Raw genomic sequence first — 22771 nt, 5'->3', positions numbered from 1 at the left:
GCTCATGTTTTTTCTTAACCATAAATATGTTGACTTGCATAAAAGATCCTTTTAAGGGAAGAGTATTATCTTTAATTATGCAAGCTGATACAGTTAGAAGAGTGAACAAGGACTTCTTCCTTCCTTTGCTCCTGTGGGGAAACACCCCAAAAGCGAAGGTGTTATTTAGTCAGATTTGGAATTTGCCATATGAGAACACCTTCAAAGGATTATAAGTGGGAAGGTCTCTCACAAATAACAGTGCTTACAGGTATTTAGTCCATGGTTTATAAGTACTTCGGCTTCAATTCACATTGTGTTTGAGCAAATGCTTGCTTTAAGCAAAAGGGCAATCACTATTAGGTTCATGCTTAAATGGACTCATGCACATTTTATTGCATTAGGACCAAAGCACACTGCACAGGATCAACCCCCAAACCAAACGCCAGGATTCAGGGATCATCGTGTGTTCAATATGCAAAAAAATTACACTTGCTTAATGAAATCATCTTTTATTTCAATTTAGAATACTAGAAAGAAAAGCTGCATTAATATCTGTGTTACTGCAAATTGCAAGATTTTGGAGCATTCACAAGCATGATTTAAACTTGACAATTATTTTGCATGCAATACAATTAAAATGGTGCTCCCAGAATCACATAGGGACCAATAGGCAGAACTGTGATCAACATCCAGATATCCTGACACCCTGTTCTGAGTAAACAGAGCTACTTCTCCTTTTATAAAAAGAAACACTGTCCTATTGTTGTCCATGCCCACAAAAAGAGTCATTCCAGTTGTGGGTTCATATAGAAGACAAAACTTGGCAGCTCTTTGTCTAAGAGTATTTATGTTCCATTTTATTTAGAAAAGTAGCTCTTGCTATATTCCTTGACCTTTCTCTACTGAAGAGCTGCTGATCACCTCTTCAGACAGCTACTGATTACAATTCACTGTAACACACTGAAAATGTAGAATTTTTGCCAAATCACATTTTTAAAGATCACTTGTAATTTATCATGAAGTTTTTGAATCATCTCAACATCTATTCCTAAGTATAAACTGAAACCTATGCTTACTGGAAATATCCTCTCAGAGGTGAAATGACACATGCCAGATCCCTGACCTATAAGCATTTGATAAAATTAGGTGATGTTTATGATGCAGTACAGCTTCTGGAACAAAAAACCAAACCAAAACCAAAACAAAAACCAAAAGAAAACAAAGCAAAACTAATTGGAAATTTACCTCTGGCAAGTCCAGAGCAGCCTAAAGAAAATGGCACTGATATAACTTCAAAACACTGAGAACAGTATTTTAGAAACTAAACTTACGAAATCTTAGAACTCAGGAAAAATACCTGTATCTTCATTTGGGTCTCTTAATAAAAATGAGTTTTCAAAGGGGTACCGCATTTGGGGTTCCTCTATGAGTCTGTGTGGATATCTACCTTTCTGAATGCTGAAAAGGATGACAAGATCCTAATCCCCTTTTCAATATAATATTAATATTGACTACAACTGATTTGATATTTTTCATCTAGCTGGACTAGAGAGTTCTGAGAAAACTACTGCAGCACTCAATAGGTGAACTACTGCTGGCAGCAGCTCTATTTGAAGCACAAAAAGCAGCAAACTGCTTCACACTGTAGCAGGAGCAGCACCAGTGACTCCACTAAGGATCTCTGGCCTCACGGTGCCAGGTGGGGTCTGTGCATTATTCCGTGGTTTTGCCCTCAAACACTTTGCAGGTTAAGGAAGCAACTTAGGAGGGCTCTGATTTACATGTCTTGTTTCTGCTTTTGACTTCTGTGGAAGCTTTTGGCTTCCATCAGATTTCTGACGACACTAATGCATGACTGTGGCAACGCCTGATGGGCATGGACTGCATTGAGGAGCTATTTCAGTGAACATGTTTCCTGTCTGCTTTCCCAGAGACATTCTGCATCAGAGACATGTTTTCATCTATTTAGCAGCAGAATCAAGTGATTGTGTGCTGAGGGCTGTGAAGGGGCAGTTGCCCTATTTTAGAGCAAGGACTTCTTTTAAACAAGAGTAGCTTAATCATGAGAGGGATTACGCATAGTGATGGGACTGAGATAGCAGGAAATTGGATTTGCTGATTTAGGACACAACTGTCTGATGTGCCTATGACTAGGAACAGTATGGAAAGGCACTGGAATGCAAAATTATTCCTGTCTAGTTCATGTCGGACCTGCATCCATATCAATCCACTTTATTTTATGTTGATGAGTACAAAGAAAGGATGCTGCTGCTCTCTTGTTCCAATTTAAGAAGAGCACAAACCACAGCTGGCAGTGATATGCATTTCTTTGACATGTCTGGAGAAGTTGCTGATGATTAATTGCACACTGAAATGGGATGAATCTCCTAGACCGACCAGTCTAGGGCTTGAGCACATGGAGAGGCAAGGAAGAGTCCCAGTTTCTGTTCATGCTCTATTCCTGTAGTGTATACCCTGGTGATTTTTTGAAGTTATTTTTTTTAAACAGGAGGGAAGAATTCCCCTTAAACCTTTTCTAGACAGACTGCAGATTTTTTTGTTTCCTTTAGTGCTTCTCCATTTAGTTACATAGTAAGCTCTCTCTGTGGATAAGTATGATGATAAAAATACACAAATCTTCACTCTATTCCATTCTTTTGTTGTTCTGCCAGAGCTTTCTTATACAGAAAATCACTTTGAGGAATTGATTGGTTTGTGTGCGATAAGCTCTCTAGCACTAGTTTGCCAGCATCAAAGCACTGATCTTTTTTTTCCTTTTTTTCTTTTCTCTAATCCCATGGGCAAATGTCACGGAAAGATACAGACACCTTTTTGTCAGTACTCAATGGCAGACATCATTTTGCAAAATTTTGAATCACCTTGCAAAATTCTCATAATTCCACAATGCACTAATTCATGATGCAGATATTTTGCATCATTTTGGATAATATAAAACTCACGTCTATAAAAATTCCTGCATGCACAAGAACATATTTTTTGGGCACTTGTATATACACCAAATTAAATCTTTCAAAGCTTCTAAATGCTTCCAGGCATTGAATCACTTCTGACAAGGAAACTGAACATTAAATATGTTCCCACGTCATGTAATCATGTTTGAAATGTATTAGCTTTAAAAAAAAAAATTTAAACTGTCTCTGAGACACCAAAGTCAAGAATTTACAAATTTTTCTCTTTTGCCAATACAGGGAACCTGCTCTAGGCCAGAGATATTCCCAATAAAACCAAAAATATATAGGAGAGAAATAAGAACTGTGAAACTCAGTGTAGGTTGACAGGATTCAACTAATCCAAATGCATTGGAGAATGGCAGATTTACCATGACTTTGCAAAGTAAGTGAAATGTTAGTGTGTTTAATACCCTTTCAGTATTCCTGAAAGATGCCTGAAATGGTCTTTCCTGATCATTCCCTAATCCATAAGAAAGCATATGCATCTGCATGGCTTCTCACAGACGTTTTATAGCTACTGAAGGCTAGATGCCATCACATACCTTTAAGTGCATTTTCTCAGTTCACAGAGGTATAAATAGATGTTCCTACTCCATTCAAAGAACCTGTAAGCCATTAAAGGGCTAGGTGATTTAAAAGCTGCTTCCAGTGCTGGGCATTACAAGGATTTAAAAATAAACCAAGAATGTTTCAGACAGTCTTGTTGGGCTCAACAAATCTGAGTCATTAGTGATCAACAAGTTTCAAGGCTAAGTGTTTACTTAACAGTACAACAGAACAGTTGTGCTGGTTTTGGCTGGGCTACCCAGTTAATTGTCTTCACAGTATTAGCACAGGGCTATTTTTTGGACTTGTGTTAACACAGGGTTAATAATAGAGAAATGTTTTTGTTATTGCTGAGCAGGGCTTACACAGAGCCAAGGCCTTTTCTGCTTTTGTACTGCCACACTGGTGAAGAAATTGGGGGTGCACAGAAGGTTGGGAGGAGACACAGCTGGGACAGGAGACCCCAACTGACCAAAAGAGGAGCTGGAACAAGAGACCCCAACTGAGCATATTACATCATGCTCAGTATATAAAACAGGAGGAAGAAGGAGGAAAGGAGGATGTTTGGAGTGATGGTGCTTGTCTTCCCAAGTAACTGATATCTATGATGGGGCCCTGCTCTCCAGGGTATGGCTGAACACCTGCCTGCCCATTGGAAGTAGTGGATTAATTAATTCTCTGTTTTGCTTTGCTTGTGTGTGCTTTCTGCTTTCCCTATTAAAGTGTTTTTAGCTCAACTCATTAGTTTTCTACCTTTTGCCCTTTGGATTTTCTCCCTGATCCAGCTGCTGGGGGAGTGAGTGAGGGGCTGAGTGGGACTTGGTTGCTGGCTGGGTTAAACCACATCAGCGAATCAAAAGAAAATAAGAAATATACTGAATTATATTTTACTGTACTCAAGGGGTAGATTTGCAAATGGAGTAGGCTAGACACAACTGAGGGCCTTGCTACACAAGCCCAATCCAGCAAAAAACTTGTTCACAAGCCACCCTTAACATTCCAAATGCTCTGGCTGGCTGCTGGTAGTTTAAACTGTATTGCTCTATTATTGACTGCAGTGAGATTACTCATATATTTAATAACCCCATTGAATCAGAATATAATTTAATAAAGCACATAATTGCAGTTTAAGAACCAGTTTAATACTAATTTTTGTCTGTCAAATGATTTCTGTTTCTTGGAAGTTTCTTCCCTGTGAAAACACATGACTACTCTGCTCATCTCACCTGCCCAGTTGATCTTTGAACATGTAAAAAGTTCTGTAGGGATAGAAGGATGATCCTTACAACTCATGCAGACATGTGAGGGGCTGACAATGAAGGTCATGGTGAATCAGTGCTTTCCTTTCTATTATTTCATGTGAGAGCAGGGTTAAAAATTTCTGAATTACAGCTTTGTTTCAGTCTTGGCGGTTCTGTTGTTTGACAGGGGTGGCTTTTGCATTATCCCAGCTGTCTGGATGATGTGCCTATGAAATAGAATGACAGCAATGAAGACTAAAGAGGTTTTTCCAGAGTATCATTCTGGTAAAGGTCACTTCTGGAGCGGAATTTTAAAGGTGGGTTTGGAAAGCAAAGCAGAGCAAAAACATCTAGCATCAGACAGCCAGTCTCTCCTCTGACTGTTGAGGCAAACATTACAACGATCCTGCTTGTAATCAAGATTGTCTGAAGACAAACTGTCCCCAGCAGGACAGTCTCTTAGAGGCTTGTGAAAAGATAGCTTGTAATCTTTACTGCCTCTAGACAGCATAAGGAATTGAAAAAATGCATTATTCGGATAGATCCTGAGAGATGTCACTTTAGATTCAGCTTTCTCTGGAGTTTTCTGGAGGATAAGGCAGGAAGGGGTCAGGAATATTTTTTAATGACTCCAGTTTCTGTCTTACTTTCCTGCTCTTAAATTTGTACATGACATGTATTTCTAAGTAACCCTCTAACCTTTCAAATATTAGGACAATTTTATTTGGGTATCTTTTGCATAAATTCTGCATGAAGAATTGTATGTAACCTTATTAGTACACACAGTTATTTACTGGGCAGTGTACAGAGTAGGTAGCTAAAATATGACTGCCCTGCACATTAATACACTCTTTAGCTTCTGAGCTGACAATCAGTTTTTGCTAGCCAGCCAGTGGTATTCAAGTTGGGAGATGCAGCCCTTGTTTCTGCTTGGGAGAAGCTGGTCCTTGTCCTTGTGCAGTCACAGACACCTGAACCACAAGTTGTGCTAAGGATGAGCTTTATGAGCCATAAAACTCTGGATGGAGCAATGTGCATAAGGGAATAGAAGCCAAGAGAGGACTGTGGACTCAGCTTCAGTTTATACCACCTTTTGTCTTATAAGGCAAGCGATAATATTCAATATATTTGCTTCAAGATCTGAGAGAAGGGTAAACCTCCTCGAGCCAATTCTTCTGTTACCGCTTTGAAGGTCTTTGAACCCAGTGCTCAAAATTACAACAGTTATTGAGTAATGCCAATAGACAAAGAAGTCCTCTTTGGATAGTCTTCTAACCATTCTGAAAGATCCTCCCTGCTCTTTCCAGGCTGAAGCTACTAGAAGCACCACGACAGCATCTCTTAAAATAAACCAGGAAGAATACCTGCAACAGATGACCTTTCATGTCCTTTTCACACCTAGTGTTGTGTGTGTATGATTTAATTTTCTATGGTGACATTGTGTGATTTCACATCCACAGGAAATTTTTCTATGAAACCAGCTAATATCTCAGGTCACACAAAAAATTAACTGTGACTTGGACTGCTGGAAGTGTACAGAATAATTTTCTGAAATAATATGATCATGAAATATTTGAAAATCCTGTCATTACATGCTGGAAAAGTTATACAGTAATTTTTACTGTGTAGCTATGGATGTAACCACATGATTTTCACAGAGTCACCAGGAGCAAGATTCAAATCTATATTAATAATTCTTGAATTCATGCTTTGGTACAATTTGAGCAGAAAGTTTAGCAAATTTCAAGGTGCTAAAGTCCATGTCTTAAGTCCAACAATTAGCAACATTTTAATATTGATATTCAATAGTGCTGATTCTGATGCTGAATGTTTCACTTATTACTGCAGAAATCACTTTAATTCATTTGTCAGGTTTAAAAATCCAAACAAACTGCAGAATATAATTATACACATACACAATGGCACCACACATGATGGCTATCAAAGGTGTTGCTGTGCCTATTAAACATTTTTATCTTTGTGGTAATCTTCATTTTCCAATATCTCTTAGAAATTTTCTAGTATTGGATCTATTCATGTGTACTTAATAAAGGGGAATATATTGACTGTGGTGCTATGCTCACTGGAACACCCTTAATGCTTCATGTAAGATGGAAAGGGTAATGAGCCATTGATGTATTGGCCAAGAAGCCAATTAAACAAGATGTAGGAGTTATTGTTTGTTCTGGTGACCTGTGGAGTTGAGCTAAATGATAAACTAAGTTGGAACTGTATCTCTTTTGTCCATGAACACTACAGACATTCTTTCATGACTAATATTGAAAACAGTCAAGTTCAAATTCTATTATTTATTAAGGATGATAAACTAGGTTGATAATTTCTTCTATATGGCTCCTTCACAGCAACTTAATGTGAATATAGATTTTCACAGCCACAATAATGTACATTAGGCTTAGAGTAGTGCTAAGAGACAGCACGTTACACTATGCCCTTTATACACATGGACAGTTTTAGAAAACCTCTCTCAGCTCTTTTTCCATGAAGACAATAGTGGTAATTGCTAGAGACTGAAGCATTTTTAGCTTGTTTCTGCTCTAGCTTTTAGATGGTTTCTTTTTTCAGCTTAGTAAATAAAGAACTTGTGATGATTAGGTCAGTTCAAGGGATAAAGTTATCCTGGCATAATTAGCATCTTAAGATGAGCCTTCCAGCCCGACTGACGTGGGTTTTTTTATATCCTGAGCTGGTATGTCTGCTCTCACAAGCTTCCAGACAGTGCAATAGTAGCAGTATTCACTGGGGAAGACAAAAAGAATTTGGCCACACAGTCTAGAACCAGCATCTTATATTATACAAAGGGAAAAGGATCTATGCAAAAATGGGGAAGTATACCAGGCTTTTCAGCATGGATGTTACAATTACAACCCATGAACGATTCCTATTATATGGCTACAAAAGTGTAAATGGACTCAATTCTGTCATACTTCATGGGGGGTTTTTTGCAGTGTAGGAATTAGGTAAGGAGGCAAAGAGAGCTTGCTTGCATCTGCAGATGTGTTCCTGGTCACTAGTATCATTAGTTTCCCAAGGAAGCTTGGATTCCCTAAATTCCTGACAAACCTGCAAACTCCGTAAGGTGTCAACAGCGAATCATGGTGAGAGAAGGCACTCCAGGCAGGTTTGCTCTCAGACTTCTAAGTTTTGAACTCCACTTTGCCACTGTTTATGGGTTTTACTTTTAATGGATAATCCAAATGGATTTTGGAGGTTATTTGTATTCTGCATTCCTTTTGTGCAGGTAGAAGCAAAAGGACTTGCATAAGGTACCATATAGTTTAGGTGACAGGCCTGAGAACATGGGGAAAATGTAGGGACATGGGTTTGAGAGATTGTTCTTAGTATCTGTTTCGATATTAGCTTAGAGATATTTACACATGTACGAACATCGTGAAAAAGAAAGTTATTTTTTCAAATGCTCACCATAGGAAATCTGGTTTTGAATATAAAAAACCATGAAGCAAAGAGCTGGGTGAACATGAATGGGAAGTTCAGTCTGAATGTTATGACATCTAAAAGGCATTCTTGACATATACGGAGGTTATTTTTGATTTGCAGAGCAGAGAATTGGGTTGGAGGAGTTTCAGGAGGAGGGAAAAAATCCTGGTAATGAAAGAAGGTATCATCTGATCCCTTGCTAAATTTTGAAAATTATAACTGTGCTGGTAGAAATAGGACATATTTCAGAGAGCTTGTTCAAAACAAATACAACATGACCAAATCAGAAACTACTCTGCTTCCTGACAAACTCTGGATTACCATGTGGTTTTCTGGGCTTTAAGGTAAATGGAATTCTTCAAACAAGTCAGGTGAAACATTAGAAGGAAATTGCTTTGAAAGAAAACCAGATATATTAAAGCTTCTGTTAAAGCTTGTGTAGTCATGGATCCTTCTGAGGTATGAGTACAGAATACATGTGTCTGATACTGAGAGGGGGATGGCAAAAACATCAAATTCATGCTAAAGTATGAGAAGGAATTTGGACTGATGATTCTAGAACAGCTGCATACCACAGGCCAGATGGACATGAAGCAGTAGTTCACACACATACCAGACAACATAAGCATATGGATGTCACTGTTGAGCAGCTAGCAGAGTAAAGAACTCAGTTCTCAGTGGCAAGAAGGAAAGACCTTTATTGTTTTGATTTCATCATATATATAGAGTTTTCAAAGGTCACCCAGATTGGTCAGTCAGAAACCTCCCCCTAGGCCTGATTGGCCAGGCCTGCACTGTCCAGATCTTGGGACACTGTTTTTAATAACATCCAAACTTTATCTTTATTTATAAAACACAAAAAGAATTCTCATGGGAAAGACCTGTGCTAGCCACATATGGAGAACAAAATGTCTATCCCAAACTGCTTTGGAGACTGTAAGAGGAGTTGAGATTGCATTTTGGGGTGAAGCAGCAAAGGTACGAAAACACAGAACTATACCAGAAGGAAGCATTATGAGTTTTCTCAGATACCATCCCAGCCAAGGAGAAAAGATCCTTGGAAGTATCACAGGAGTCAGCAGCTCTCCTGCATGCCTTTTTCTCATTATTGCATCTACTTGGAAGTTCTAATCAAGCAGGTCTGTGACATGCATGTTGGTGACATGCCCTGGCATACGAATGCAAGCAGTGGAAGCTTGTTTGGGAATCATGGGCATAATCCAAATGTTCCAGGTATTTTGAAAACTGGTTTTGAAATTTGTTAACCCACACAGAGTCATAATGCAAAGGTACTACCTGGAACAGGAGAAACTTGTTCAAGTGGTGTAGATAGTATCATGTATGTTTATATAATTTACATGTTGCAGGAGTTTGCTTCAGTTAATGGCTCTGTTCTGGGGATCCAAAGCCTGAAAGCAGGACTCAAAAAGGGTGAGAGAGGAAATGAAGGCTCCTTTGTTCCACCTGTCTGACCCTCCCACAGCTTGGGAACCGAGGAGAAAAACATCCTTCTCCTGAATGTTTCTTTGCAAAAAGCAATTCATGAGTTTTTAATTGAAAAATATTTTTCTGTGTCTTATTCTGCTTGCCATCACTTTTTGTAGGCTTCAGAACTCACTCAGGCTAAAGGTATAGAATGTGGATTGTGCTTTTGAAATATAACTTACCTAAAAGAACAAACTGCTGGTTTATTCTCCTTATTTCTTCTGTGAAGCATTCAGAGATAGCTGCAAAGAAAGTGAAGCTGGAACAAGTTTCAGCATTTTCATTTCAACATTTCATCCATATTTTCAAACCAGGTGATATTGAGGAATATGGATATTTATGGGAGAGTAGGATCCAGCAGTGCAACATAATGCTGAGGGCAGATATTGGAGAATATTCTAATCATGCCATTAAAGGATTAGAGAAGGGCAGGTTAGTTTATCAATTTTTAGTTGTATTTGTTATTCTTCATATCCAGTTTCTTGAATTTTCATCTGTTATCTACTTTGTGAAAGTTGAAAAAGCTGTTCTGATAGCTGCTGAAGAGTTGTGCACCATCAATCTGCTCTATAAGCTCTAAAAACTCATGGATCAATGTGATATGGCTGTGGGATCAAAGGCAGAGTTTCTGAACTCATCTACAGGAACATGAGCTGTAATGCACAGGGGACATTCTGCTAACGCGATGATTCGTAAGAGAGCTCATGAGTCAGTAGAAGTTTCCTTTACTGATAGAATATGAAAGTCCTCAAACAAGTATTTTAGTATTTTTTTTCTTTTTTTGCCAAACAAAACGCTAATTCTATTTCTGGTGTAATTTTCTTTTTAAAATACAATTACATGATAAATTGGGTAAATGCTAAGCAGGTTCTTCATGGAACTAAGCAGACTTCTCTCATCTCAGGATTTAGCTTTAAGAGATTTTTAGCACATCAATTTCAGAACAGTTTTACATCCTAAAAATAGTAATTAAATCTAACTAACAAACCTAAGAACTCCCAAATTTCTTACCCCAGATGATTTAGCTATTTTAGGTAATACTCGATTTATACATACATCACACAAGTTTGTATAAAAATGATAAGATAAACTTTCAGACAACTTCTGCTCTTTGCTTCATCTTGTCTAATTGGTTTTCCATCATTCTTAAATATTGCAATTTTAGAATTGTAACTTTTTTGATGTCTTCTTTTATTAAGTGGAACACTAAAGAAGAAATTGAAGCAAAAATGGAGAGTAACCAACAGATATTTGCTAACACACAGAATGAACATAAAAGGTTCAGTAACTGTGAAGGTGCTATGCAGCAGGATTCCTTTAAAAACCACTGAAAAATACTTGATTTCCCAGGAGTTGCCTGTGTTTAATTATTATCGTGGAGAAACTCCCAAGCACTATGTTCTCCCAAGTGACAGTTTCCTGAAAGGGCAGAGATTTTGCCAGTAGAAAACAGTGGGAGCTATCATCCAAAAAGGGTTCATCTGCCTAGATCTTAGAGGACTTACTTAGGATGTCAATGGAAAAGGGTCTTTTCTCCATCTGTCTCTTTTATGAAGAATTATTTTTTTTTTATTGACTTACTCGTATCAAAACTTATCAAATGTGGAAAGAGCAGGGTATGTAAGCTCCAGGAGGGGAGAAAATTGGAAAAGATGAAATTTGGATTGTTATCCCAAACCCCTGTCAGTCATCCCAAACCAAGATCTTTCAATGAAAATCCTCTCGAGAAATGTGAGGAAGGACTGAGGAGAAAGGGGCATGTGGCATTTCTTCAGTTTATGCTCAAGAGGAGGAGAGAGTGGGTTGCAACAGGGTGCTGAAGGGAAATGCAGACAATTGTTAGTGTAACTGAAGAGTGCTGGGGACATTTGGGGTCAATTCAAAGCTCCACTGGAGATTTCCTGTGAAAACAAGAGGAACCACTTGATCTCCCTATGACTCAGTTTCTTGTCTATAGAATAGGGAAAATAGATGGTGTTGTAAAACTAGATGCAGTCCAGATTTCTCAGACCATTAAGGGGGTTCTAGGGAGGTTTCTTTATCCATAGTGTCACCTCTGGAAAGGTTCTGAGGCCATTTTAGCTACCCGGGCAGCATGTTGTCCAACCGAGTGTACTACCTGCAAAGGAGGGGAACAAAGTTACAGCAAACCAGATTTACTAGGAAGGGCATGGAAGGGTGCAGCACGGTACATCACAGCACCGTATGGTACAGTATGGTAAGAAAGCACTGATTTGTCAGTTATCCTCCAATTTTTAAGCGATGAAGTTTATATACATCTCTTCAGAGCACGCAGCCACCCATACTGCACATACATAGTAACTGGCAGCAGACTTGTTTTTCACGTATCTATTAAACCGAATTGGCTGCTCCCCTCCTCCCTCCCAGGGACCGCAGTCCGCAGGACTCCTGCGAGACCCCCTCTACAGGCTGCCCTAACTCGGGCGTGCTAGCGCTAGAAGGAAACTTCTTTCTTCTCCGCTTCCAGCCGCCAGCAGCGTTTGGCTTTTCCCGCAGCGGCGCCCTCGGCGGGAGCGGGGCTGAGGAGGAGGAGAGGGGCTGAGGAGCGGGGCTGAGAAGGAGGAGAGGGGCTGAGGAGCGGGGCTGAGGAGGAGGAGAGGGGCTGAGGAGCGGGGCTGAGGAGCGGGGAGCGGGCAGCCGCCCCCCTCGGACCCGCCCTGGCCGCGGGGTGCCCAGAGCCACCTCCCCTCGCCACTCCAGGCCAGGAGACTGGGCAACCTCAGGCTTCGCAGTACCCCAGCCATGCGTCCCTACGCCGCCCAGGAGATGGGTTTCTCCTTCCTGTCTCCTCTTTCAAGTAGTTGAGTGAAGCGCACTGCACTTCCCCAGGTCGTGCCCATACGCCTATGCGCCCTAGCTGGGATATTTCTGAGGCGAGGGGAATACGGTGCCATTGATGCTCATCCCGCCGTTCCAGAGCAGAATAGCTCCTTCGACCCGTAGTTATGTAGTAACAAGGGGAAAATTTCCTGAAATTAGACTACTGCAGGAACTCTGGTTTTAGTCACAGCTGTCATCCGAGAAACAAATTTCCAGGCATTTTTAATCTAATTCACTTATTCTTTATGTAACTGAATTAGAAAATGTGATTAAGCATCGCAGAATCTTCGGCATTGAGCCTGCCTAACCTTTAGTGAAACATGAAACAGAAAAACTTATTAGAAGTAGGAAGAAATGGTGAAATTGTCTGTATGGATTTGGTACAATCGTTACTGACTGAGTGGGAGGATTAGAGGCACAAAAGCTCAAGAAAAAAAAGGAGAAAAAATAAAAGAGGATAATGACCTTTACAGCTGAAATTCTTCTGCGATTGTTTGCCAAATATTTCAGGGCAGGCACCGAGAAGACACGGTGCGACACTGAAGAGGTGCTTGCTGGAGCAGCCCTGTCCTGCCGGCCCGCCCGCGGGCCCCACGCCCACTTTCCCTGTTTCTTTCCCTGCTGCCCACAGATCTCTCTGAGGCAGGAAAAATTCGAAGGAGAAAATCAAAGGCTTGAAACTGATTCTCCCTTGCTATGGCGTCCCCGAGGTTTGGGTTTAAGACACCCTAGAAGGTAGAGCTGGTCCCGCTCCCGCTCAGGGGGGTTTAACACACGCTCCAGCCGCGCTCCCTGCGCGCCCGCGCAGCGCGTGCCCGCGCTGGGATGCGCGGACAGTCACAAGCACCCGCCGTGCTTGGCTGCACCGAGCGGCGCTTGCATCTCGGGGTTAATCCGTTTTCCCTGAACACGCACGCAGTTTAAACAAAACAGCGAAGAGTAGAAAACACCCCGACACCTGCTGAAATCAAACTAAAACCCGTAGGAAAATTTTGTTTTATCAGACCAGCTCCCTGCGCACCTCGGGCGGGAACTTCCACCAGGGACTTTCATGTGCCAGGGACGGAGAGGGACCAGCTTAGCGTGAAAACACGGCCGAAGAGCTAGGGAAAGGAGCGACCCCGGGGCGGGGAAGGGGTCTCCTCGGGGCAGCACGGGGTTTGGGGTAGTGTGGCGGGGAGCGGAAGGCCCCGGGGAGTGCAGCCACCTTCCCTCCGGCTCTCCCGGGTGCGGCAGGGATGCGCGGAGTGCTGTGCCCCTGCAGACCCCGACGGGCGCCTGCTCTCCCGCCTGGCGAGGCGGAATCCCCTCCGACGGGGCTCCGGTCCCCGCAAAACTATGCCATTAACATAAATCAAATAATGGCCGCGGGGGATGAGGGGAAGGGGGAAGAGGTAGGGTACGCGACTGCTCATGAGTTAAATATAAGTCTCTGACTGTCCTGAACAAAGCGACCGTCCCCTTGGGAAGGGTGACGTCTCTCCAGTAACGTGATTGCTTCTTCGGAAGCAGAAACGTGTAAACGCTATAAAACGCGGCGGCGCGGCGGGCAGCTCAGAGCGTGCGGCGAGACAGAGCTCTCCTCTTCATCTTCCTCCTCCTCCTCACCCTCTGCCGCCGCCCCGGCAGCCGCGCAGCGGAGCAGGGCGCACTCCCCCGGCACCGCTCCGCGCCCGCCCAGCCAGACCCTCCGACGGACTCGCGGCTCCGTGAGTAACTTTCTCCTCGCCACCGCGGCAACTTCCCAGCGGATGAGGAAGGATGTCCCCGTCCTGTACCCCCGCTCCTCCTCTCCCCTCCCGGACCTGCAGGGAAGGCGTCCCGGCCGTCGGGGAGCGGGGAGAGGTTCTGAAAGTCCGGGGCACCCGGGTCGGGACCCTCCCTTGTCACCGCTCTAGTGGCTGAGCCCCGGGCACGCTGTCCCTCGCACCGGGCCGGGGTAGCCTCGGGGGTGCAGCCCTCCCTGACCGCCGGCAGCTCCCCCGCCGTCGCGACTCTGCTGGCCGGCAGCGTGTCTCGGGACAGGGACCGGGGTTGGGAGCGGGGCCGGGGCAGACGCTCGGCAAGCCGCGGTGGCGGGCCGGCGGTGCGGGCGGGCCGGGTCGGTGGGTGACGGCTGCGCTCTTCCCTCCGCAGGTGGCGGCCATGGAGCACCGCGGCGCCTCCCCGCTCCTCCTCGCCCTCGCCCTCCTCAGCGCCCTCTGCTGGCGGGCGCGGGCGCTGCCCCCGCGGGGTGCCGCCTTTCCTGCCGTGCCGCGGTAAGGGCCGCGCTGCGCTCCGCTGCGCGCTCACAGCCCCGCTGCGCGCTCACAGCCCCGCTCCGCGCCCACAGCCCCGTTCCGCTCCGCGCTCCGCTCCGCGCTCACAGCCCCGCTCCGCGCTCACAGCCCCGCTCCGCTCCGCGCTCACAGCCCCGCTCCGCTCCGCGCTCACAGCCCCGCTCCGCGCTCACAGCCCCGCTCCGCTCCCCTCCGCCCCGCAGGGCCTGCCCGGCCCCCGCCGGTGGCTGAAGGGGCTGCGAGAAGCGCCAGTCCTTCGCTGCTCACTCCCGACGGGCGCTCAGTGCGGCGCTTCCCGTCGGTGGTTTGCCCAGCGCCGGGCGGGTGCGAGGGATCCCCGCGGCGGGGCTGCGGTCAGGCGTGTCCCGCTCCGTGCCCGCCGAACCCACCCGGCGACAGCCCCGGGGACACACACGCATCTCCCGGGGCGGCTGCAGCAGCGCTGCCCCACGGGCTGGGTGGCGGTGAGCGCGGGATGTGTGATGCGGGATGTGGGATGCAGGATGTGGGATGTGGGTGAGCCCGGGAACGTGAGCGGGTCCATGGGAACGGAGCGGAGTGTAGGCTTTGTGCCCTGCGTGCTTAACTGGTTGAAGTTGCTATCGGTGATCCAGCTATATTAAATCAGACGGCAGAATGGTACGGTTTACATTTGGGTAAGAGGAACATAAAGTGTAAAAGGACCAATGAAAACCAGTGCAGCAAAACAGCACTGTGACTGACTTCCAAAAGGTGTGACTTGAGCCGGTTCATTTTACGCAGCAATTTTGGACATTTCTTGTACCAGGCAGAAGATTTACGTGGGTCAGATACCTAAGTGGTGCTGATAGTGACTGTAAAATTACAAGGGCAGTAGTGTGTCTTTGTTTTAGTATGTGATTTTTGCATATCATCGCACACAGGGTTTGTCTACAGTGGTGGGAGCCTGTTTTCTGCCACAGAACATAAGAGCAGCCAGAAGGAATATCTGATTCCAAGCTACTGCTATGCAGTTAGACTGCCCTTGGTAAAATATGACACATCATAAGAAACCACAGTTTACTAAAATGTGAGCTAACTGTATATCCGTTTATACAGAGCAATTGCCATGATATATTTTAAGAGATTAAATGTGCACATTTCTAAGCTTCTAACACGAGAGAGTAAAAACATGTAGATATACATGACTGTACTTTGCACTTAGTTTGAAGTTCTTTGTGTATTTGCTTTCTTTGGAGAAGGCCTAAGAACTGCATCATTCTGCATTTCAGTGCTGATCATAAATCTTAACTGGGAGGTAAGTACACCACAGGAACAGTTTTCAGTTTGCTTGGGTAGAGGCTGTTAATTCTATCCGTCATTTTTACAAAATATATTCTTTGGGAAAAGCTTCATGGTTGTCACTTGTGCTGTGATTGTCATACATACACTGAAATAAATTGCATTCGATGACAACATTTATCTAGAAAATGTGCACTTGAGAGAAGGATCTGTTTTGTCAATTAATCTACAATTAAGCATGGATTCTACCTGGAAGTGAGTTCTGTTTTAGCCAGACTTTTTTGAAATGCCTCACAGACTGAAGTAAGTAGATGTGCATTTTGACACAAACCAGAATGTAAGCTGCAGTAAAGTGTTGCATGTCCTCAGCTAGCTGCACTTTACATGGTCTCTTTCTCCAACAGATTGGGCAACAGAATGCCATTTGATGGAGCCAGTGAACCTGACCATGCCCGTGGGTCATTAAAATCAGAATCAGATATTTTGCAGAACACACTACCTGAAAATGAGAAATTCTATTTTGATCTGTCCAGAATTATTGATAGGTGAGTTTCTTTATTATCATAAATACAAAAAATGATGGGCTACTTGATTTCTGCCAAAAAACCATTCATGTTTTCAAACTGAGAAAGAGGAAAGGAAGACTCAGTTACAGAAGAAGATCCCACAGCCGCTGCTTGAGTACTGGTAGCAGTAGGGATGTTGGTGGAAATGTTGATTGTATTGCCATTCGGGCATGATGAATGCAGTCACTTGCCAGGAAGGGCAAAAAAGTATGTTGTGAAAATCTGGAAGTTGTTTTATGAAATTAGTTTCATTTAATATGTACAATAGATAAATTAAGAAAAGCAGTATGTTTACAAAATTAACGTTATCAACATTACATGAACCTAGGCTGTATTGTAGAGTTTATTTATTGTCCATTTCAGAAATGCAAGGCAAGCTGATGGAATTTTCACCAGTGACTACAGCCATCTTTTGGCTAAACTTGCTGTGAAGAGATATCTGCATTCGCTTATTAGAAAACGAGTTAGGTGAGGTGACACTTACATTAGGCAGATTTTTTTTTTTCCTAGCTGGCTTCATTGGCAATTTTTTTACCCTTCTGTATCCAAGTTCTCCTTTTTGTGATTTAGAGATAATGAAAGGGAAGCTTATATAATTATGGGGGAGCTGAAAATCCTACCTAAGTATTTAGTGATTTTACTAAATGAGTATGTTATGATTTATTCCTGGCACAGCTGTGAGAGGGAGAGCAACAGACACTGCACAAAGCATGGATAACATATACTGGAAATATTATCATCATTATCATGCCGATTTGCTAATTCTTTATTTCTGGTAATGTTTTTGCTAGCTGGTGGATGAGTGGAAAAAGCAAATACAAAATGATTCATTACTCAGTACTTAACAACAGGGAAATGCACAATGAAATCAAGAAACTATTGGTTTATAGTGAAAATATATAGTAAAATATATAAAATATAAAGAAAATATAGTAAAGGAATAATTTTATTCTGCTGTAGAACACATTGCCAGGTGTTTGTGAGGTCTGTATTGCAGCAGGATTCAAGAAAGAATGAGGCAAATGCATAGATAAGGGGTCTGGATGCAACTTCCAGACCAGTACATTAATAGACTAATGGGCGCAGGGTGCTGGGTAGGATCACTGTATACTTTTCTTGTTTTCAAACTCATAAGCAGCAACTTCTGAGCCACTATGACAATGCCACTGAATGCCTACTTCACATGCTCAAAAGCTGAGTAAAAATCAGTTCCTCCATTTATGCCAGTGCTGCCTTTGTTCCAGAACATACAGTTCCAGTTTCCCATATGCTATAAACTAACACAGACCATCTAGAACAGAACACCCTGACATTTCCCAAGATTGTGCATGAAAGAAAGGCCTCCAGCTTTGGTTTTCACAAGGTGTGTTTTGTCTTCTGAAACCTTCTTAGAACAAGCATTTATAGCTACTTAGGTGGTGCTGCACTCTGACTTTCCTCAGTGGCAGACTCCACCTTCACTGAGTTCAATGATGATGAGGTCCTATAAGAATTTATTGCAACTTAAGCCAGGCTGTACCCTGGAATTTTACTGCAATATATTCACAGGAATGCTAGAAATCAGAATAAAATTGTTTATTAAAAGGAGCAACCTGGGGTGTGAGAACAGGCTGGAGAGAGTCATGAAATACACACTTAACCACTTGATCTGGAAGAGCTCCTAGGACAAGGACTCTATAAATTGTTGTCTATCTTTATTGCATAGGCCATGGCAAAATTGAGAAATCCACCAGTGGAAAGTGTGCCCCAAAAGACTGAATACCAACCTTTGAATTTATTCCTTGTTATTAAAATGCTTGGTAAGCAATGGAAGAAGTGGCTTCTTTTCAACAGAAGAAAGATCCAAAATCATAGTTGGAAATGAAAGCTGAAATGAAAACTTTATTTTATTAGGCTAATCAGCATCATAAAGCTTAGTTCACTGATTTAATGGTATCTTCTTTTAAAAATATATAATCTCTTAATTCTTCCTTTGTAATTGCTGTATTGCCAGCTCCCAGGACAGTCCTGTCAAGCGCCACTCTGATGCTCTCTTCACCGACAACTACAGCCGCTTTCGAAAGCAGATGGCTGTGAAGAAATACTTAAATTCAGTTTTAACCGGAAAAAGAAGGTACTACAAGAAAGCAAATATGTATTTTTTCCATACTTTTATGTTATTAAGACAGAAAATGTTTACATCCATGGATGTATACATGGAGGGCAAGCGAAAGGCACTGAACATTAATGACTTGATAGCGTAGTTTATAGCATGGTTGTCAAATACAGACAACATTTTCTTCCTGACTGGAGCAGACGCCACAATCAGATTAGCATAAAAGAATAAATAGGAGATGGCACCTGGCAATTTTAAAAAGCTTCCGACATGTTCTTACATTGTTTTTATTTCAAAACCAAGCTTCTTAAGGGTGAAATCCACAGAGCTATGGAACATGAACAGCAATTTTATAATGAAATTTGTTGAAAATTTGCCTCTATGTAAACACGTGAAATGAAAATATAGATGTCCCTGAAGGACCATATGTCCTAATCAGTGTAGGTGAGAAGTGCTAGCATATGTTTTTTGTGGACCTCGTATTCCATTTGTATATTCACTCACTTAGACAACTTTTAAAAGTGTGTCTCTTTATTCATTAAACATGCTATTTCATATGTTTTATAGCACTTTGCTATAGGTGTAAGAAAATGTGCAGAATCTACAGTTAGAAGAAGGCTTTGCTTTCTTTGCTTTTTCTTCTGAGAGCAGTAAAACTTGTTTCTGATCCACAACAGCCAGGAAGAGCTAAACCCTGCTAAACTTCGAGATGAAGCAGAACTTCTTGAACCATCCTTTTCAGAAAACTATGATTCTGTAGATGAGCTGCTGAGCCACCTCCCACTGGTATGCAAAGATTTTCTTTCCTCTTGCTATCTGTTACTTGACTTGACCCATAAAATGGGATTAATTATGTGAAGAGTGTACATGAAGTGTGGCCTATCAGAAAATCGGAATCATCTAGGAAAGGGAGTCATGTTCCATGAAAAGCTTTATGTTTCTACAGAGATTGTGTCTGAATAAAATAATAATTTTAATAATAAGCTTTAAGTTATCCCATGATTGCTGCTGTTGAAAACCCCTAATTAAATGGCACTGTTAATAATGCACCTAACTCACCTGGGTGTTTCAGCCTGTGTGCACTGCAGCATAAAACCAGAACTGACTAATTTTAAATCACAGAGATCATTATTTCTTCAGAGAACAAACTTGAGGATATTTCTTTTAATTAAAAAAATGCTGCAGATTTTGTTTAACATCTTTTTCATTAGAAAGGAGTTACTTGCCCCTAGAATTACGAGCATCAGCAACATGAACCTTATGCATTAAGAAAGCACTTGACATGCAAATCTTGCACATGCTGTTTTCCATTTAGCTACTACTATTTTATGTAAAATCATCACCATTATTTCTCTTTGGTTTACTGAAACATAAACCCTTCTACATCAACACTTGCAGGAACATAGCGTTGAAAGGGTGACATAGCAGTGAATTTGGCTTGGTACTCTTGAAAGTGTATTATCAAATTGCTGCGTCTCAAACACAAGTAAGAAAAAAGATTAAAAGGCTATTCTTGAAGATAAACTCTTTTTTTTTTCTTTTTCGGGGTGTGGGGAGTGGTGGTTGGAGATGATAAAAGAAAAGACATTTCTCCAAATTTTGTTTACTTTCAAGACAGAAACAAAATGAGAAAATGTTCTTTTCCTTTCCACAAACGTTGCACTTCCTCCAAAGTTCCGTAAAGTTAGAAACTACGTAAATTGCTTGTGCCTTGAGGAATTAAAAAAATTTTAAGCAACGGGATTCTGGAAAGAAATGTTCTTTCTGGATAAGATTAATGCAAAAAAAAAACCTGCTCTTGGGTTTGCACCTTCCAAAGTTCTGGCGTTGACTAAGGGAGAAAGAGTAGCGGTGCAGCAGGTTGCAGATGTCTTCCTGAAAACATTTTCTGTCCTTTCCTTTTTTATTGACTTTACTGATGAGGCAGATCTGCCTGTAGGTGAATCAATATTGACTGCTGCTTGGCATTTTACTGTGGTGCCCAGTGGCTAATGTAGTGTGGCACGAGCAACCTGAACTTGTGTATCTGTTTCAATTTTTTTTCAAAGTGAGCAGTTCTGCACTGTGGGCTAATCTGCAGCAACGCTTTTCTCTACAGTCTTGTCTGACTGTAATGCCCACCAAACTCCTGTGAACAGCCACATCTCAGCTTGTCAGTCCCAAGTGCAGCAATTGTTTCATATCAAGTGTTACTTACTGTCTGCTGTGTGCCCTTATACACCTCATGATGCCACTGCTTACAAAAGTGACTTCTAAAGCACATTTCTCCTTTGCTTTTCAGGACCTCTGAAGGACACCTGGTAAAGTCTATGACAAGAACAAGCTATTTTTGCGTTCCACATAGTATTTCAAAGAGATGACTTTAGTCATCAAACCAGAACAAATATGTTGTGAAGTGAAAGTTGTGATATATTTGTTTCTTATGTAATAAAAGTTGATATTTACATTGTAAATATTACTCTAGAGTTCTCTACTGAAAGCTGTACATATGGATGCCAGTTTAACTCATGAGAAGTCTGTGAGTCCATATGCTGTAAATCCTTTACTTCAATAAATTCATTTGAAAATGAGTGTGCAGCTGCAAATAGCCCATCTTGACTAATTAATTGGCTTATTTTAGGTGTGACAAACATGTATGATAATAAGGATACATTTCCAGATAGCCTCATAAACAACATGTAAAAACATGAGGAAGAAGAATGTGCAAAGTGTGTAAAACTGCTCTACAAAGATCTCTGAAGGTGATTGCCAAGCAAAAGGGAATGCTTTTCTAGCAGTTTACTAAGCAACTAAAAAAAATGAGTAAGAATTAAATATTTTTTTGACCTCTAGCAGCGTCTTTCCTTCCTGTTCACATTTTTATATTTCACAACATACAAATTATATTAAGACCAGAAATGTTTCCTTTATTTTCAGTTGTGTTTCGTGTGCTCTGGAGCCGACAAAATGCTGGAAGAATGCAATCCCCTTGACTTGTTTGATGCCTAAAGTCATCAGTTATTCTATATTTAATTGTCTGTAGCTTTGATGATGAAACTATTGCTTATATATAAAATAGATCTGAAGACAGTTTACTATTTTTTCAGAATGAATGTAATTTACAGAATATGCAGACAATAAATCATTTTATTATCATGGCAAGCTATTACTGGTTTGAATCAGTGCTACAGCTACCTGGAACAGTAGAGGTCCCAGTAAGTGCTGTCTCTACTACAGTCATAGGGGAAGGTAATATTTTTAACTGACTTTTGCTATATTATTTTAGAAAGACAAGAAAATAAACCTCCAATCCCCTTTTCTGTAGCTTTCTGTTATCATAGATGACTATGGAGCTGGAAATTTGCAGCTGTTTGATTTGCAGCACTGATGTAGAAAGTAGAAAAACTTATCAGACCTACTTACAAGCTCAATTTGGAATTTCAAGTATATTTATAAATCCTACATAGGCACACATAGACAGTGATAAAACTGATTTGCAAGTTTAACTTGCAAGTTTACTGTTCTCATTTAGAAAGAAAGTTCTAACTTGATAAAATCTGAGATTTATGAAGACTAGTTCTCATAAATATGTAGCCCTCTGATTTGCAGTTTTTTTGAATATTGGCAACTGCATGTCAACAGAAAACCAGCTTTCACAGATCAGATGCTAATATTGCTATTTCTATCTAGCCTTGACAGAATCTATTTTAGCCTAAGCCAATGAATGGTTCACAAAAGTTATATTTTCACAAAAGACATAATTTTGAAGTCATCTTTTGAAAAGTGGTTTTCCACCCCCAATTCCTATCATATTAAGAACATCTGAAAGCAAAAACCTCTTTTTAAATACTTGAAGGAGAGACTAATGCTATAGTATTTAATCAGAAATTTTCTTCAGTGTACTTTGAACTCTGTTAGTATTTCTGTGATATGTAATCATTAAAAAAATAAGTGAAAAAACCAACCAGAAGCAAAGCTGGATATGGTCTTTATATACATATTTTTTTTAAATGTGTTGTCATTCACTCGAAGTAACAAAAATTGGAATGATGAAACTTCTGAATATACA

General features: G+C 41.6%; 1 protein-coding gene across 2 annotated transcripts; it reads left to right on the top strand.

Moving 5' to 3' along the window:
- Nucleotides 1-14023: 14023 nt before the first annotated feature.
- On the top strand, nt 14024-21308 carry VIP (vasoactive intestinal peptide). 2 transcript variants are annotated; one of them, XM_085055824.1, is made up of 7 exons: nt 14024-14232; nt 14660-14781; nt 16467-16607; nt 16992-17096; nt 18622-18741; nt 19401-19509; nt 21005-21308. In XM_085055824.1, exons 2-7 carry the CDS (start codon nt 14669-14671, stop codon nt 21011-21013), a joined length of 597 nt encoding a protein of 198 aa, XP_084911950.1. In that variant the 5' UTR covers nt 14024-14232; nt 14660-14668; the 3' UTR covers nt 21014-21308. The 2 variants fall into 2 exon arrangements, with proteins under 2 accessions (XP_084911950.1, XP_084911951.1); XM_085055825.1 differs by lacking the exon at nt 16992-17096 and having other exon boundaries at nt 14038-14232.
- Nucleotides 21309-22771: the final 1463 nt, after the last annotated feature.

The sequence above is a fragment of the Lichenostomus cassidix genome, chromosome 3 (genome assembly GCF_008360975.1).
Source record: "Lichenostomus cassidix isolate B80296 chromosome 3, HeHo_3.0, whole genome shotgun sequence".
NCBI classification, from domain to species: domain Eukaryota; kingdom Metazoa; phylum Chordata; class Aves; order Passeriformes; family Meliphagidae; genus Lichenostomus; species Lichenostomus cassidix.
This window is presented reverse-complemented; position numbering and strand designations above follow the sequence as displayed.

Excerpts from the sequence above, each read along its gene's own strand:
- VIP (XM_085055824.1), top strand. The coding sequence starts at position 14,669 with ATGGAGCACCGCGGCGCCTCCCCGCTCCTCCTCGCCCTCGCCCTCCTC. Across the intron at positions 14,782-16,466 it reads GCCTTTCCTGCCGTGCCGCG|ATTGGGCAACAGAATGCCAT; the intron begins GTAAGGGCCGCG and ends TTTCTCCAACAG. Across the intron at positions 17,097-18,621 it reads CTTATTAGAAAACGAGTTAG|CTCCCAGGACAGTCCTGTCA; the intron begins GTGAGGTGACAC and ends CTGTATTGCCAG.